The sequence below is a fragment of the Melozone crissalis genome, unplaced genomic scaffold (assembly GCF_028551555.1).
Source record: "Melozone crissalis strain CALT ecotype California unplaced genomic scaffold, PUWL_Pcris_2 ptg000048l_1, whole genome shotgun sequence".
NCBI lineage: Eukaryota > Metazoa > Chordata > Aves > Passeriformes > Passerellidae > Melozone > Melozone crissalis.
The window spans coordinates 163,607-175,883 of record NW_026535826.1 but is presented as its reverse complement, the minus strand read 5'-3'; the positions used below and the strand labels follow the sequence as shown (position 1 = coordinate 175,883).

Here is a 12,277-nt window from a genome sequence, read left to right as displayed (position 1 = left end):
ACATGGACACATGCAGGGATGTGCACACTCGGATGTGCACATGGATGTACACGGGGATTCGCACACAGCTGGATTCACAGCTGGATTCCCACACTCCATCACTCCCCAGCACAGACCCAGCGGGCTCCCCCTGTGCCCGGGCTCTGCAGGACCCCCCTGCGGGACCCTGCTGCCACCTGTGCCCGGTGCCACCTGTGCCCGGTGCCACCTGTGCCCCCTGCACGGCCCTCACAGCCCAGAGCCGACGGCGCCATCAGGAAAGGCAGAGGATTCCCAGGAGCAACGGATTTTTGCCAGGCTGGAAGGAATGTTGACATTTATGGAATGTCCCTTTTCACCTCTGGTGTTCCAAACTCCCTCAAATGTCTTTTTTTTTTTTTCCTTTTCTTCATTTTAATTTTTTTTTCCTTTCTCTCTCTCTCTCTCTTTCTTTTTTTTTTTTTTTTTTTTTTTTAAACCCAATGAAACAGCAACGCCTCGGATTCTGAAATCCCTTCCAGGCTCCTCTGGAATACCAAAGTGATTTTCAAACATTCCAGGCAGGGCTGGATCTCAATGTCATTTAAAGGTTGGCACCTGAACTTCCCAGGATTTCTGGATTCATATTATTGTTTACTGCCTGCCAAGGTAATGAAGGAAAAGAAGGGAGGAAAAGGAAAAAAAAATAGAGTTTGGTAGAATTTTGGGGTGTTTGGGTGGGGAATGAGCTGCAACCAAGCCATAAAATCCAGGTTGGGTTTGGGAATAAAGGAGATAATTCCCAAATCCAGATCATTCCTTCACCTATAAAAATCCTTAGCAGTTTATCAGACCTGAGCCAACCCCAGCTGGATTTTTTTCCCTTTTTTTTTTTCTTTTTAGAGCTGCTGCTTATTTAAAAAAAGGAAAGTCTTTAAATCCCTGTAATAATAGGGAAAAAAATCCCATTTATTTACCGGGAAGCAGCGCTCCGTGCCTGGACATGCCCCAAATATGGATTGTGACAGCAAAGCCACCATCAATTATTGTCCCCTCCCCAAAATTTGGAGGTTTGGAGGCATTTGGGGGGTGCAGCAGCTCCGATGGCACCGGTTCCCCACACCCGGGGGCTTCTGCTCCCCACACTCAGCGCTCTCTGTCACACCTGGGGGATTCTTCCCTCAGGGTTGAGGAATTCTCTCCTTCACCCCTGGCGAATTCTCTTCCTCACCCCTGTAAGATTCTCTTCCACACCCCTGAAATATTCTCTTTCTCACCCCTGCAATATTGTCCTTCTTACACCTGGAATACTGTCTCCGTCACGCCTGGAGAATCCTTTCCTCACACCTGTAGGATTCCCTTCCTCATTCCTGTAGGATTCCCTTCCTCACCCCTGCAATAATCTCTCGCTCACCCCTGCAATATTCCCTCTCTCCCCGCAGGAATATTCCCTTCCTCACCCCCGGAGGACGCTCCCCCATCACTGCCGCACCCACCCCCTTTTCACGCACACCCACCGCCCCCTCGCTCCCGTCCCCTCCATCCAGCCCCTCCCAGCGCTCCCGCCCCCAATCCCGGGCCATGGCTCCCACCTGGTCCCGCAGGCGCTCCTGCTGACCGCGCAGCGCCAGGGCGTGCTGCGGGTACTTGCTCTTCAGGTGGTCCATGAAGGCGTCCCGCTTGCGCTCCATCTCCGTCTTCTGGAGGCCGGTGAGCGCCTCCAGGCTCTGGGCGGCGATCACGGTGTGCCGGCGCTCCGAGGTGTGCACCAGCCCCACGTTGGAGAAGCGCCGGGTGCCGTTGCCCAGCGTGCGGTACTCGCGCGGGTACTCGGCATCGTCCGCGGAGATCATGTGCGAGCTCGTCCTGTCGGGATCTGTGCGGGTCCGGGAGAGCACAGCGGGGTCAGGGAGGGACCCCGGCCGTGGGGCACAATGGGGGACAGTCCCCGGCCGTGGGGCAGGGATAGGGACAGTCCCCGGCCATGGGGCAGAGGTTGAAGGTTGAGATTTGGAGTTGGGGAGGGGGATTTCAGCGAGGAGAGATGGCAGAGCCTCGCTGGGAGTGGGATCATCACTCAGTGGGGTGCCCACAGTGGGATCATGCCTCAGTGGGGTGCCCAGAGTGGGATCAGTGGGGTGCACATAGTGGGATCACCCCTCAGTGGGGTGATCAAAGGGGGATCAGTGGGTGCCCACAGTGGGATCAATGGGGTGCAGACAGTGGGATCCCCCTCAGTGGGGTGCTCAAAGAGGTTTCAGTGGGTGCCCAGAGTGGGATCAGTGGGGTGCACACACTGGGATCACCCCTCAGTGGGGTGCCCACAGTGGGATCAGTGGGGTGCAGACAGTGGGATCCCCCTCAGTGGGGTGCCGGGGAAGGGGGTGGGTGCCGGGTCCATCCCCCTGCGGTGGCAGCGCTGTCCCCGCTCCCGGACACGCGGCAGGAGATGAGGGGACAGCGGGCACAGAGGGGCCGGGGGTGCGGGGCTGGGATCCCACCAAAGCCGCGATGGTCGGAGCGAAACAGGAATGAAACAGCGCTGGGTGACTGAAAACAGCACGGACGGGACACGGGACAGGGACACGGACACACGGGGGACACGGGGACACGGACACAGCTCCGGAGCACGGACACACGGACACACGGAGGCACACGGACACACGGAGGCACACGGACACAGGACAGAGCGAAAAGAAAATGAAATCAGGCAGGGTGGGGGGAGGGTTGTGTGTGCGGGCACTGGGGAGGGGGGACAGGACCCCCATGTCCCCTCAAAGACCCCAGCGGGGGCTCAGTGCCCATCCTGCAGCCACAGCTCACAGGGGCCAGCCCGGCCCGCGGGCACCAATCCCGGGATCTTTGGGATGCTCTGCCCCATTCCAGCCCTTCCCGGTGCCCGAGGGTACCAGATTTGGGTTCTCCTGGATGTTGTGCCCCATCCCAGCCCTTCCCTTAGCTCAGCCCAGCCCTGTGCACCAAATCCGGGATTCCCGGGATGCTCTCCCTTATCCCAGCCCCTTTCCGGTGCTCGGGAACACCAATCCCGGCATCCCTGGGATGCTCTGCCCTATCCCAGCCGTTCCCGGGGCTCAGCCCAGCCCGGGCAGGCAGGAGAGGGCACGGGGGGGACAGACAGAGGGTCCCAGGCGCTGAGAGGTGGCAGGGACTGGTCCTTTCTCTAATAACTCATTCCGAGCACGGAATGGGATCTGCCTGGGATCTGCCTTCCAGGGAAGCTGCGGAGCCGATGGATGCCTGGAAGTCCCCGCACGCTGCCAGCGCCTGGCACCGCTCGGTGCCCGCATCTCGAGGCCACCCCGCAGCCCCCGGCCCCTGCCCAGCCCCGTGCCCGCTGCGGGGAGGCTCCAGCATCCCAAAAAGCCACTTTGGGGGGGGTCTCACGCCGTCTGGGAGCCACTGTCCCCAAGTCTGGAGCAGTGCCAGCCTGGCCCGAGGCCGCGGGGCTTGCTTTGCCACCACTGGTGAATTCCGCAGCTCGTTCCGCGGGGCTCAGCCTCCCCCTCCTGCTCCCCTTTTAACCTTGATGCATAATTCATCTAATTCATCTCCTGCTTTTCCCCCCCAGCTCCCGGTAAACAAATCACAGCGAGGGTTTTTTTCCTTTTTCCTTTTTTTGTGTTTTTTTTTTTTTTTTTTTTTGCCTTTACCCTCAATTATCTATCAGCCCGGCAGATCGGTTTGATATCAAACTGATAAGAAAGCATTATCAGCGGGGCCACGGCCGCGATTCCTCCACTCAAGGTCGCACGAGCGGCTTTGTCACCAGCCCAGCGGGGACATCACGCGCTCACAAACGCCACGGGGACATCCCAAAGCCTTCCCTCCTCCAAAATCCACCGGTGCAGCTCCGTCCCTCCCAGCTCTGTCACCGAATGTCACCTTGGCCGGGCTGTCCCCTCCTTTTCCCAGAAAACGGAGCTGGAATGTGGCAAGGGCTTAAGATCCTGTCCCTCCCTCGCTCTGCAGGGTCCCCCTGGCACTGGGGAGGTCACGGTGGCACCAGGGAGGTCACGGTGGCACCGGGGAGGACAAGCTGGCACCAGGAAGGTCGCAGTGGCACTGCGGAGGTCACGGTGGCAGTGGGGAGGTGACAGTGGCACTGCGGAGGTCATGGTGGCACCGGGGAGGTCATGGTGGCACCGGTGAGGTCACAGCGACACCAGGGAGGTCATGGTGGCACCGGGGAGGTCACGGTGGCACCGGGGAGCTGACGGCGGCACCTCCACCACGCCAAACACCCCAAACTCCCGCGGGGGAAGCGGCCCGAGGGGACCCTGATGGCCGAGGGGACGCGGGCAGGGCATCGCCCCGGGCTCCCAGCGGCTGCCCAGCTCCAGCCCTGCTGGGCAATCCCGCTGGAGCAGCTCGTCCTGACCGCCCCGGGACCCCCAGGAGCCGCCTGCCCCTCTCCCCGCTCTCGTCACAGCCCCACAACGCGCGGTCCTGACCGGGAAACGCAAATCCAAACTGGAAAACTCCTCCCCTGCCTCGGCCGCTCTCCCCAGCACCGGCTCCGCGACCCCAGAGCAGAAATTTGGGCAGGAGCTGCACCCAGCACCCGACACCCAGCGCAGCCACGGCCTCGGAGCCCTTGGAAAGCTCTGGAGCACCCTCGGGAGCAGCCAGGAGCCTGCTCGGGGTGGGGGATCGGACCCGGGGCCGGCCCCGCTGTGCTCCAAGCACAGCAAAACCATCGCTGGGGAGCGCCGGGTCCCGAGCGCCGCAGAACTCCCGGATTCCTCCCGTCCCACGGGAATTCTGTGCCCGGGGATGGGGATGAAGGCAAACCCCTCCGGCCGCAGCTGCGGCAGTAGGAGCTGCAGCTCCTCTTCCTCCCGGAGCCGGAGGGAGCAGCAGGGACGGGGATTTTTGGGGTGACAGAGAGGGTTTGTTCCCCGCCACCACCTCCCGGTCCCTGCTCTAGCCCCGCTGCGGCAGCGCCGGGCTGAGGCCGCGTTCGCAGCTCCTTCCCGGCCCCTCCCGCCCCGCAATCAGCATGCAGCTCCCCGCTCCCTAATTACACGCTCCGGGAGCGGAACGCGCCAGCCCCGCTCGCCCGCTCCGAGGGATGATCTGGACAGGAGCGCGGAGGAGCGGAACAGCGAGGATGAGGCTGCCCCGACCCCGCAGCATCGCAAAGGTTCTGATCCGTGAGCCCAGCCAGGGCGAGGGGAGAAAAAGTCGCCACAGCCACGTGCGCTGGCCTCGTGTCAGCGCTCCAGAGATGCCACCCGCAGCGGGCAGGAATGGTCCCGCAAGGAAACTGCCTGGGGCCCTCGTTTGGGGAAATTAACCTGAAAACCCTCAGGGCCAGGCTGAAGGAACAGCTGTTAATCCTTCCCTCCTGGGGGCAATTCCACCTCAAATCCCCCACAAAGTTTTTCCCCTCCTCCTGCAGCAGTTCAGGAATGCAGCAGTCCCCACACGGGCGCAGCAGATCCCTGGAAAGTGCTTCCCGAGGCTGCTTCCAAGTAGGTCACTGGGGTGGCAGAGCCTGTCCGGAGCCTGCCTGCGCTGCCCAGCCCAGCCCAGCCCAGCCCATGGGGACACCCCGCGGGCCGCGTCCCCGCACCGGCACCGTCCCTCGCTTACCCGCGGGCGCAGCGCGGCTCCCACGGCGGCCGGGCAGCGGCTCCGGGGGCACGGAGGGGGCAGCGCTCCGCTCGGCCGGGGCTGCGGGCGGCTCCTTGGCCGGGCGCAGGGCTCCCACCACGGCCAGGATGCCGCGGTAGATCCTGGCCAGCCCCTCTCCGAGCAGAGGGAGGTTGAGGGAACGCGGTTCTCTTTGCCGATTCATCCACCCATCGTCCCCACCTGCCAGCAGAGGCGTCACCCGTGCCGGGGCCGGAGCCCCGGGCTGCTAGCAGGGCACGGCCATCGCGTCCTTCCCGGGAAAACAACGAGACCGGAGCGACCGGTTTGGGTGGAAATCTTCAGGAACGACGTTGGCGGGAGCTGCTGAGCGACAGGGCAGGGAAAGGCCCCCAAAAAGCGGAGCGGCTGCGGGATCCGGCTGGGATCCCCCCTTTAGCAGCGGCTCGGCGGGGTTTTACCATCCGGAGGAACGTCTCAAACCCAGTTTATTACTGCAGTCCCATAAATCTTCATGAGGCAGCGAAACCTCGCGCGGGTCGCGGCGAGCGATCAGCGGAGCGTGCAGAATCGCCCGAGAAAGCGCTCGCACAAAAAGGGGCGAGGGGAGGGGACGCGGGGAGTGCATTTGGGGAGAGAGGCAGCCGGGAGCGCGGCCGCCCCTCGGAGCGATGCGGCTCCCCCGCGCCCGGCCATTAGCGCGGCCGGAAGAGCGGGATGCTCCCGCTTCCTCCCGGAGGCTGCACTGCCGCACTGCCCGGCGCCCAGCGAGCCTGCCCGGCTCCCGGGGCCCTGCCCGGCGCTAACCCCTTCCGTGCCGCGCTGCCGGGGGTGGGAGGAGGCGTGGGGAGAGCGGGGGGAGCTCCTGCGCCGCGCGGTTTAACTCGTGTGGTGCTGCAGAGCCGGCCCTGGAGATGCGCTCACCGACAGAGTCAGGCCTGTGGGAAATCAGGGAATTATGGAGTGGTTTGAGGTGGGAAAATCAGCCAGATCCCAGCCCTGCCATGGCCAGGGAGATTCCACCACGCCAGGTGGCTCAGAGTCACCGCCCAAGCCTTGCTGTCCCTGTCTCTGGCTCGGCCACCGTGGTGTCCACTCATTTTGGGATGGTCAAGCGCCTTCCAGGACCCCTCCTCACACCCAAAAAGTGCTGGGAGCTGCCCAGATGCTCAAGTTCTCCCAGCAAACCCATTCCCAGGAGCAGGGACACGGCAGGTGACAGTGGGGGACACCGGTGTCCCCTCTCCTGCCACCGCCATGTCCCCGACAGGGCCAGCCCTGGCCAGGTCTGGCCACTTAATGCCAATTCCCAGGGAATTCCAGCCTTGGAGCGGGGCAGACCCAGCGTCCATCCCAGGACAGGGATGTGAAAGTGAGGGGACTGCAGGGTGTCCTTGTCCCTTTCACAGCAACACAGGAGCCAAAGCTGGTGGCGACCGGGATGAAAATCCCCCACCCTGCCCTCGCTGCCGGGCTCCTGGAGCAGCCACCAAATCCCCTGGGAAGAGCCAGGTGACGCCAAGGCCACCCGCAGGGGACCGTGAGCACCCAGCAGGGGACAAACCTGCCGTGATATCCCCCGGCATGCGGGAATTGTTCTCCCATCTCATTCCCCCTTCCCAAGGATCCCTGCCGGGGCTCAGCGGGCTCCCCGCCGCGCCTTTCACTCCCAAATTCCACTGGAACGGCGGAAAATTAAACACCCCCTCGCTCCGCAAACACAGAGTTCCACTGGGAACTTCTCAGACGGGACCCCACCGATCCCGCTTGGCTTTGGGCAGGGGCACCGTGCCCGCTCACGGTGCCAGTCCGGATTCTCCGTGTGAAATCCTGGGATCGTGCCCGTTCCCAGCCCCGGGCACCGCCTGCATCCCGCAAATTCCCACCCCGGAGCTGCGGCGGGACACGGAGCTCGGGCCGAGGCTGCAGCTCCTCGGAGCTCAGCTGGCATCGCCTCGTGGCGCTGCCCTGCCAGGCGGATAGATCCTGCATGTCACTTGTCAGAGCCCGGAGAGAAGGGAGAAATCCCATCTGGCCGGCCCTGGAAAAAGCAGCCGCCACTTTTTCCCACCTCGCCGGGTGTGATGGCGCCCACGCGCCCACATGGAGACGGGAGATGAGTTCACCTCCCAAAATCCCGGGGATCCAGTGCCAAGGGAAGGGCTGGCACACCTGGATGCTCCCTTGGAGCTGTGCAGCAAGGAGCAAGCCAAGGGAAAATGAGGGGCAGAGGGTGGTGGGAAGGGCAAATTCCAGCTGGGAGAGTTGGGAGTATCTTCCCAGTGCCCTCAGAAAGGCAAGGAAAGATGAGGGGCAGAGAGAAGGGCAAATTCCAGCTGGGAAAGCCGGGGAAAATCTTCCTGTTTCCCTTGGAAAGCCAAGGAAAGATAAGGGGCAGAGGGAAGGAGAAAATCCAGCTGTGAGAGATGGGAAAAATCTTCCCGCTGCCCTCGGCTCCGTGTCCGGCCGCTGGCTGGAGACAGAGCCAGTGGCATTCCAGGCGGATGGAAAACATCCCTGCCCGGGCCAGAGCCGCGAGGAGGAAGAGGACGGAGCCCTGCGTGCCCTGGCAAGGGTGACATCCTCGGCTGGCAGGGCTGGGGACGTGCCAGCAGCTTGGGGACGCGGGATAAAAATAAAGGCGAGGCGAGGCTGGCCAGCTCCTGGCGGCTCCCACAGAAGGAGCTTTGTGGGCTCGTCCCCACCCCCGCGGCACAGCCGCAGCCTGGCAGCTGCCATGGGAATGGCCCGGGGACCTCCCTTGTCGCGGGGAAACTGAGGCACGGAATGGAGTGACACGGGTCCGGCTGATGAGAGGGGAGGGGGTCAAAGCCGGAGTGGGAGCAGGGGGAAACGCCATCGGAATTGAAAGGATTTTCCCAGGATTTTGGGTCCTGACAGGCTCTGTGTGGGGCAGGCGAGGATGTGGGGCTGTGACTCAGCCGTGCCAGTTCTGTTGGGGAAGTAGAGCCAACTCCCCCTGCCCCAGGCTGCTCCTGGGACGCTCCCAGGGATCCAGGGGCAGCCACAGCTGCTCAGGGAATTCCACCCCATCCCCTCCCTGCTCTACCAGGGAGGAATTCCTTCCCAAAAATCCCATCCAAACCTCCATGACAGAATGGGAGGGAGCAGCAGAAGGGACTGTGACCCTCCAGCCTGGCCTGCGGCCACCAGCAGCTGCCAGGGCAAAGCCCACAGCCGGGCACGGGGTCCTTGGCATCCCAAATCTCTCTCCATGAGGAATGAATCCTCGCAGGGAAGCCAGGAGGCGAGGGGCCCAAGCCAAGCCCAGGGCATTTCCCACCCTTTGCCCACCAGGCTGGATCTCCAGAGGGCTCAATTCCACCAGGGAGCACTCGGGGAGGGGATTTTTCCTGGCTCAGAGGCTTTGGGACCACGGCAATCCCACAGCCAGCTCCATCCTTGGCACAGGAGACCCAACTCGCCCAAATCTTGGCTCTGCCACCCCCACAATGGGCTCGGAGCCCACCCTGGAGCTCAGCACCTCCATCCACAGCACCGAGCCGCGATCCCGCACCCTCCAGGCAGGATTTGGGTGGCACTGCCCCTTTGGGTGACTCCTGCTGGCAGCTGGGCACTGCCAGGCGTGGGAAAGGCTGGGTGGGTGTCCCGGGGTGGCCGGGAATGCTCCCGGCGGGAGTGTGGAGAGCAGCCCCTATTTCTGGGCGCACAGGTAGCACGTTGGTGCTTGGTCACCGCCTGCCGTGCCAGCCCGGTTAGTCACAGCTCGTTAAAAATCAGAAAAGCTGGGAAAAAAATATCTCAGAGCCTCGGCTGAGGCCTCCGAGAGGCAGCAAAACGTGCTCAGGGATGGAAAACACGGGTTGAAATCCTGCAAGGATCCGCTGTCAGCCCGAGCGGCCACGGGACAGGGACGCTGCGGGGACATGTGACACATCCCCCTGGCCGCAGGGCACGGTGACATCGAGCCGGTCCCTCGCAGCGTGGTGGCACAGCCCGCCTCGAGACGCTGCGGGTGACACGAGAACAAGGCCGGCGCGCCGTGCCACCCCTCGGCCCGCTGAGCGCACCCTGCTGTCCCCTCCTGCCCCACCGGGCACATCGGGGGCGCAGCCGCGTCCCCCCCGCCCGCCGCCTCCCACCAGCGGTAGCCAGAGCTGGCCAGGCAGCGGAGTTTAGTCAAGCAAAAGGAGGGCATCAGCAGCTGCCTGCAGCCCTGCGCCTCCTCCTCCTCCTCCTCCTTCTCCCTTCAGAGCCGGGCACGGCACAGCCCACGCCATCTGTGCCCACCTGTGAGGGGCTGGGACCACCCCCAGGCCATCCTAGAGCCCACCTGTGAGGGGCTGGGGCATCCCCCAGCCCACACCATCCATCAGCTGCTGGGCAGAGCCCGCCTGTGTGGGACTGGGATCCTCAGGCCACCCAGGGCCCACCTGTGAGGGGCTGGCACTGCCCCCAGGCTGGGCCTTCTGTCCCTTCCTGGGGCAGGACCCATCTGCGAGGGGCTGGGGCCACCATCCATCACTTCCCCGGGCAGTGTCCACCTGTGAGGGGCCGGGACATTGCCCAGGCCACTCCAGAGACCCCTCTGAGGGTGTGGGACCACCCCAGACCACTGTGAGGGTCTAGGACCACCCCCAGGCCACTCCAGAGCCCCCTGTGAGGGTTTGGGACCACCCCACCCACCCCATCCATCACTCCCAGGGCACAGCTCATCCCTGGATCCTGCGGACCCCGCGCTCCCCCCATGCCCACGTCCCCCCGGTCCATACCCACGAGCAGCGCTGGCAGCCGGTAGTCCCCGGGCTCGCTGGCTCTGCCCGGCTCCCGCAGCCTGGCCGCGGCTCGGGGGGAGGCTCCAGGGGGCTGCTTTGCCCAGCGGGGCAGCATCGCGGGGGCAGCGGCAGGCGGCTCGGCTCGGCTCGGAGCGCGGCTCGCCGATCTGCGCGACAAACACACGCAGCTCATCGCATCTGCTTAACCCGGGCCGGGCACGGGCTCCGTGAGCATTTTTGGCATTTAAAGCCGCGCTCCGGGCCCGGCGGGGTCGGCTCCGAGCAGCCGGATCGGGCGGCGCTGGCTGCCGGTGCGAATTAAACGCGGGGTGGGCTCGTTACCGAGCGAGGGGAGGGTGGTGGCACCGACCTGATCGCGCAGCTCTGACCTCGCGGGCGTGCGGCGGCTGTCACCTCGCATCCAGCGCCGCCACCGTCACCTCAAACCCAGCGCCGCCACCGCCGGCTCACACCCAGCGCCGGGTCCTCCGCGCCGGGGAGCGGAGCCGCAGCGAGGCCGCGCTGCTGCCGAGCGCTCCCCGCTCCGCTCCCCGCGCTACCGAGGGCTCCCAGGGCCGCCTCCACGGTCGGCGTTCCCCGCTCCCGCTGCTCCGCCGGCTCCCATCGCTTCCCCTCACATCCTGGCCCTGCCCTGGCAACTTTCCCCCTGCTTTTGTCCCTCCGCTCGCTCCGCTGGGCGCGGACGGTTCTCGCTCTGTTTTCCGCCGCTCCGGAGCTCCCTGCGGGTCCCCCCGGGATTTTTTTTCTCCCCCTCCTTCCCCTGGAAATGTCAGCGTGCCCCCTCAAACGCATCACATGGGCCGGGCAGTGCCAGCAGCCGGGCAGGGCCATCAGCGCCCGGATTGTCGCGCTGCTCTCCCCGTGGTCCCGCCGGTGACACTCGCGGGGCTCTGCCCGAGCTGCCGCCACCGCCAGGAGCCAGCCCCGAGGGTCCAGGGAGCCAGGGTGTCCCTGACGGCACCGAGCTGCCCACCCCTGGGCACAGACACCCTGAAATGTCCCCGCTGCCAGCCCGTGGCTGATGCTCCGGGGAGCTCGGGGAAGGAATTCCAGCATTTTTACGGGTTTGTCCCCAGCGGTTTTCTGGGTTTGTCCCCAGTGATTTTCCAGGTTTGTCCCCAGGACACGGCGCTGGTCACTACAGGCAGGGTCAGGCCACAACCTCCACGGACGGAATTGACCATTCCCAAATTCTCAGGGTGAGGGGATGATCCCGAAGGCAGGAGGAGCAGTGAGCACCTGAGAGACACAGCCTGCTCCTCCCGCTCCTCCCAAACCCATAAAACCATCCCTGTCCCCACATTTTGGGGGGGAGGGTTTCACTCGGTGCCACCCCCAGGGTTCCGGGGAGATGCTGCCCCAGCCAAAGGGACCCCAAACCCAACCTCAGCCCACCCCATAGGGCTGTGACCACCCCCCCCCCCCCCCCAGTGTTCTTTCAATCCAAATGCTGATGCCACAGGATTAAAAGTCTTGGAATTTGGGATCAATAGCTGGAAAAGCTCTGCAAGCATTCCCCAGGGCTGATGTGTCACCGTGTCCCCAGGTGCCACCTGCACGTGACCTTTAACCCCTTGCAGGGACGGTGACTCAGCACGTCCCTGGGCAGCTCAGGTGGCTCCAGGTGGAAGGAGCTGGGAATTCAGGAATGCTCACACCGCCTTGGATTTTCCCGATTTTTGACACGGGGGAAACTGAGGCACTGACGGGGCAGGCCCAGGAGCGCTCCCCATTCCCAGCTCAGGGCAAGAAGGGACAAACTCCAGAGCCCTGAGCTCCTCCTGGAGTCCCTCCAGGCTCCGCAGCAGCCGCGGCCGTGAGTCACAGCTGGCACAGGCGGCACTCACGACACCAGGAACCTTCCCAAAAAATTCCTTCTCCTCGCAGCTGAGCGCTCTGGGCCGGTTCCCGCACCCCACACGCAC

The 12,277-nt window shown here is 64.0% G+C and overlaps 1 protein-coding gene across 6 annotated transcripts in view; it reads right to left on the bottom strand.

The window, feature by feature from the left end:
• SRCIN1 (SRC kinase signaling inhibitor 1) overlaps positions 1-12,277 on the bottom strand; it is a 58,040-nt gene that overhangs the window by 32,756 nt on the left and 13,007 nt on the right. For 3 of the 6 annotated variants that reach the window (XM_054286469.1, XM_054286470.1, XM_054286467.1), the window contains one exon: positions 1,551-1,834. In XM_054286469.1, the coding sequence (XP_054142444.1) occupies positions 1,551-1,811 (261 nt within the window). In that variant the 5' untranslated portion in view covers positions 1,812-1,834. Of the gene's footprint in view, positions 1-1,550; positions 1,835-5,574; positions 6,350-10,328; positions 10,499-10,701; positions 10,769-12,277 lie in introns of those variants that run through there. The other 3 variants (XM_054286464.1, XM_054286468.1, XM_054286465.1) reach the window with 2 other exon arrangements.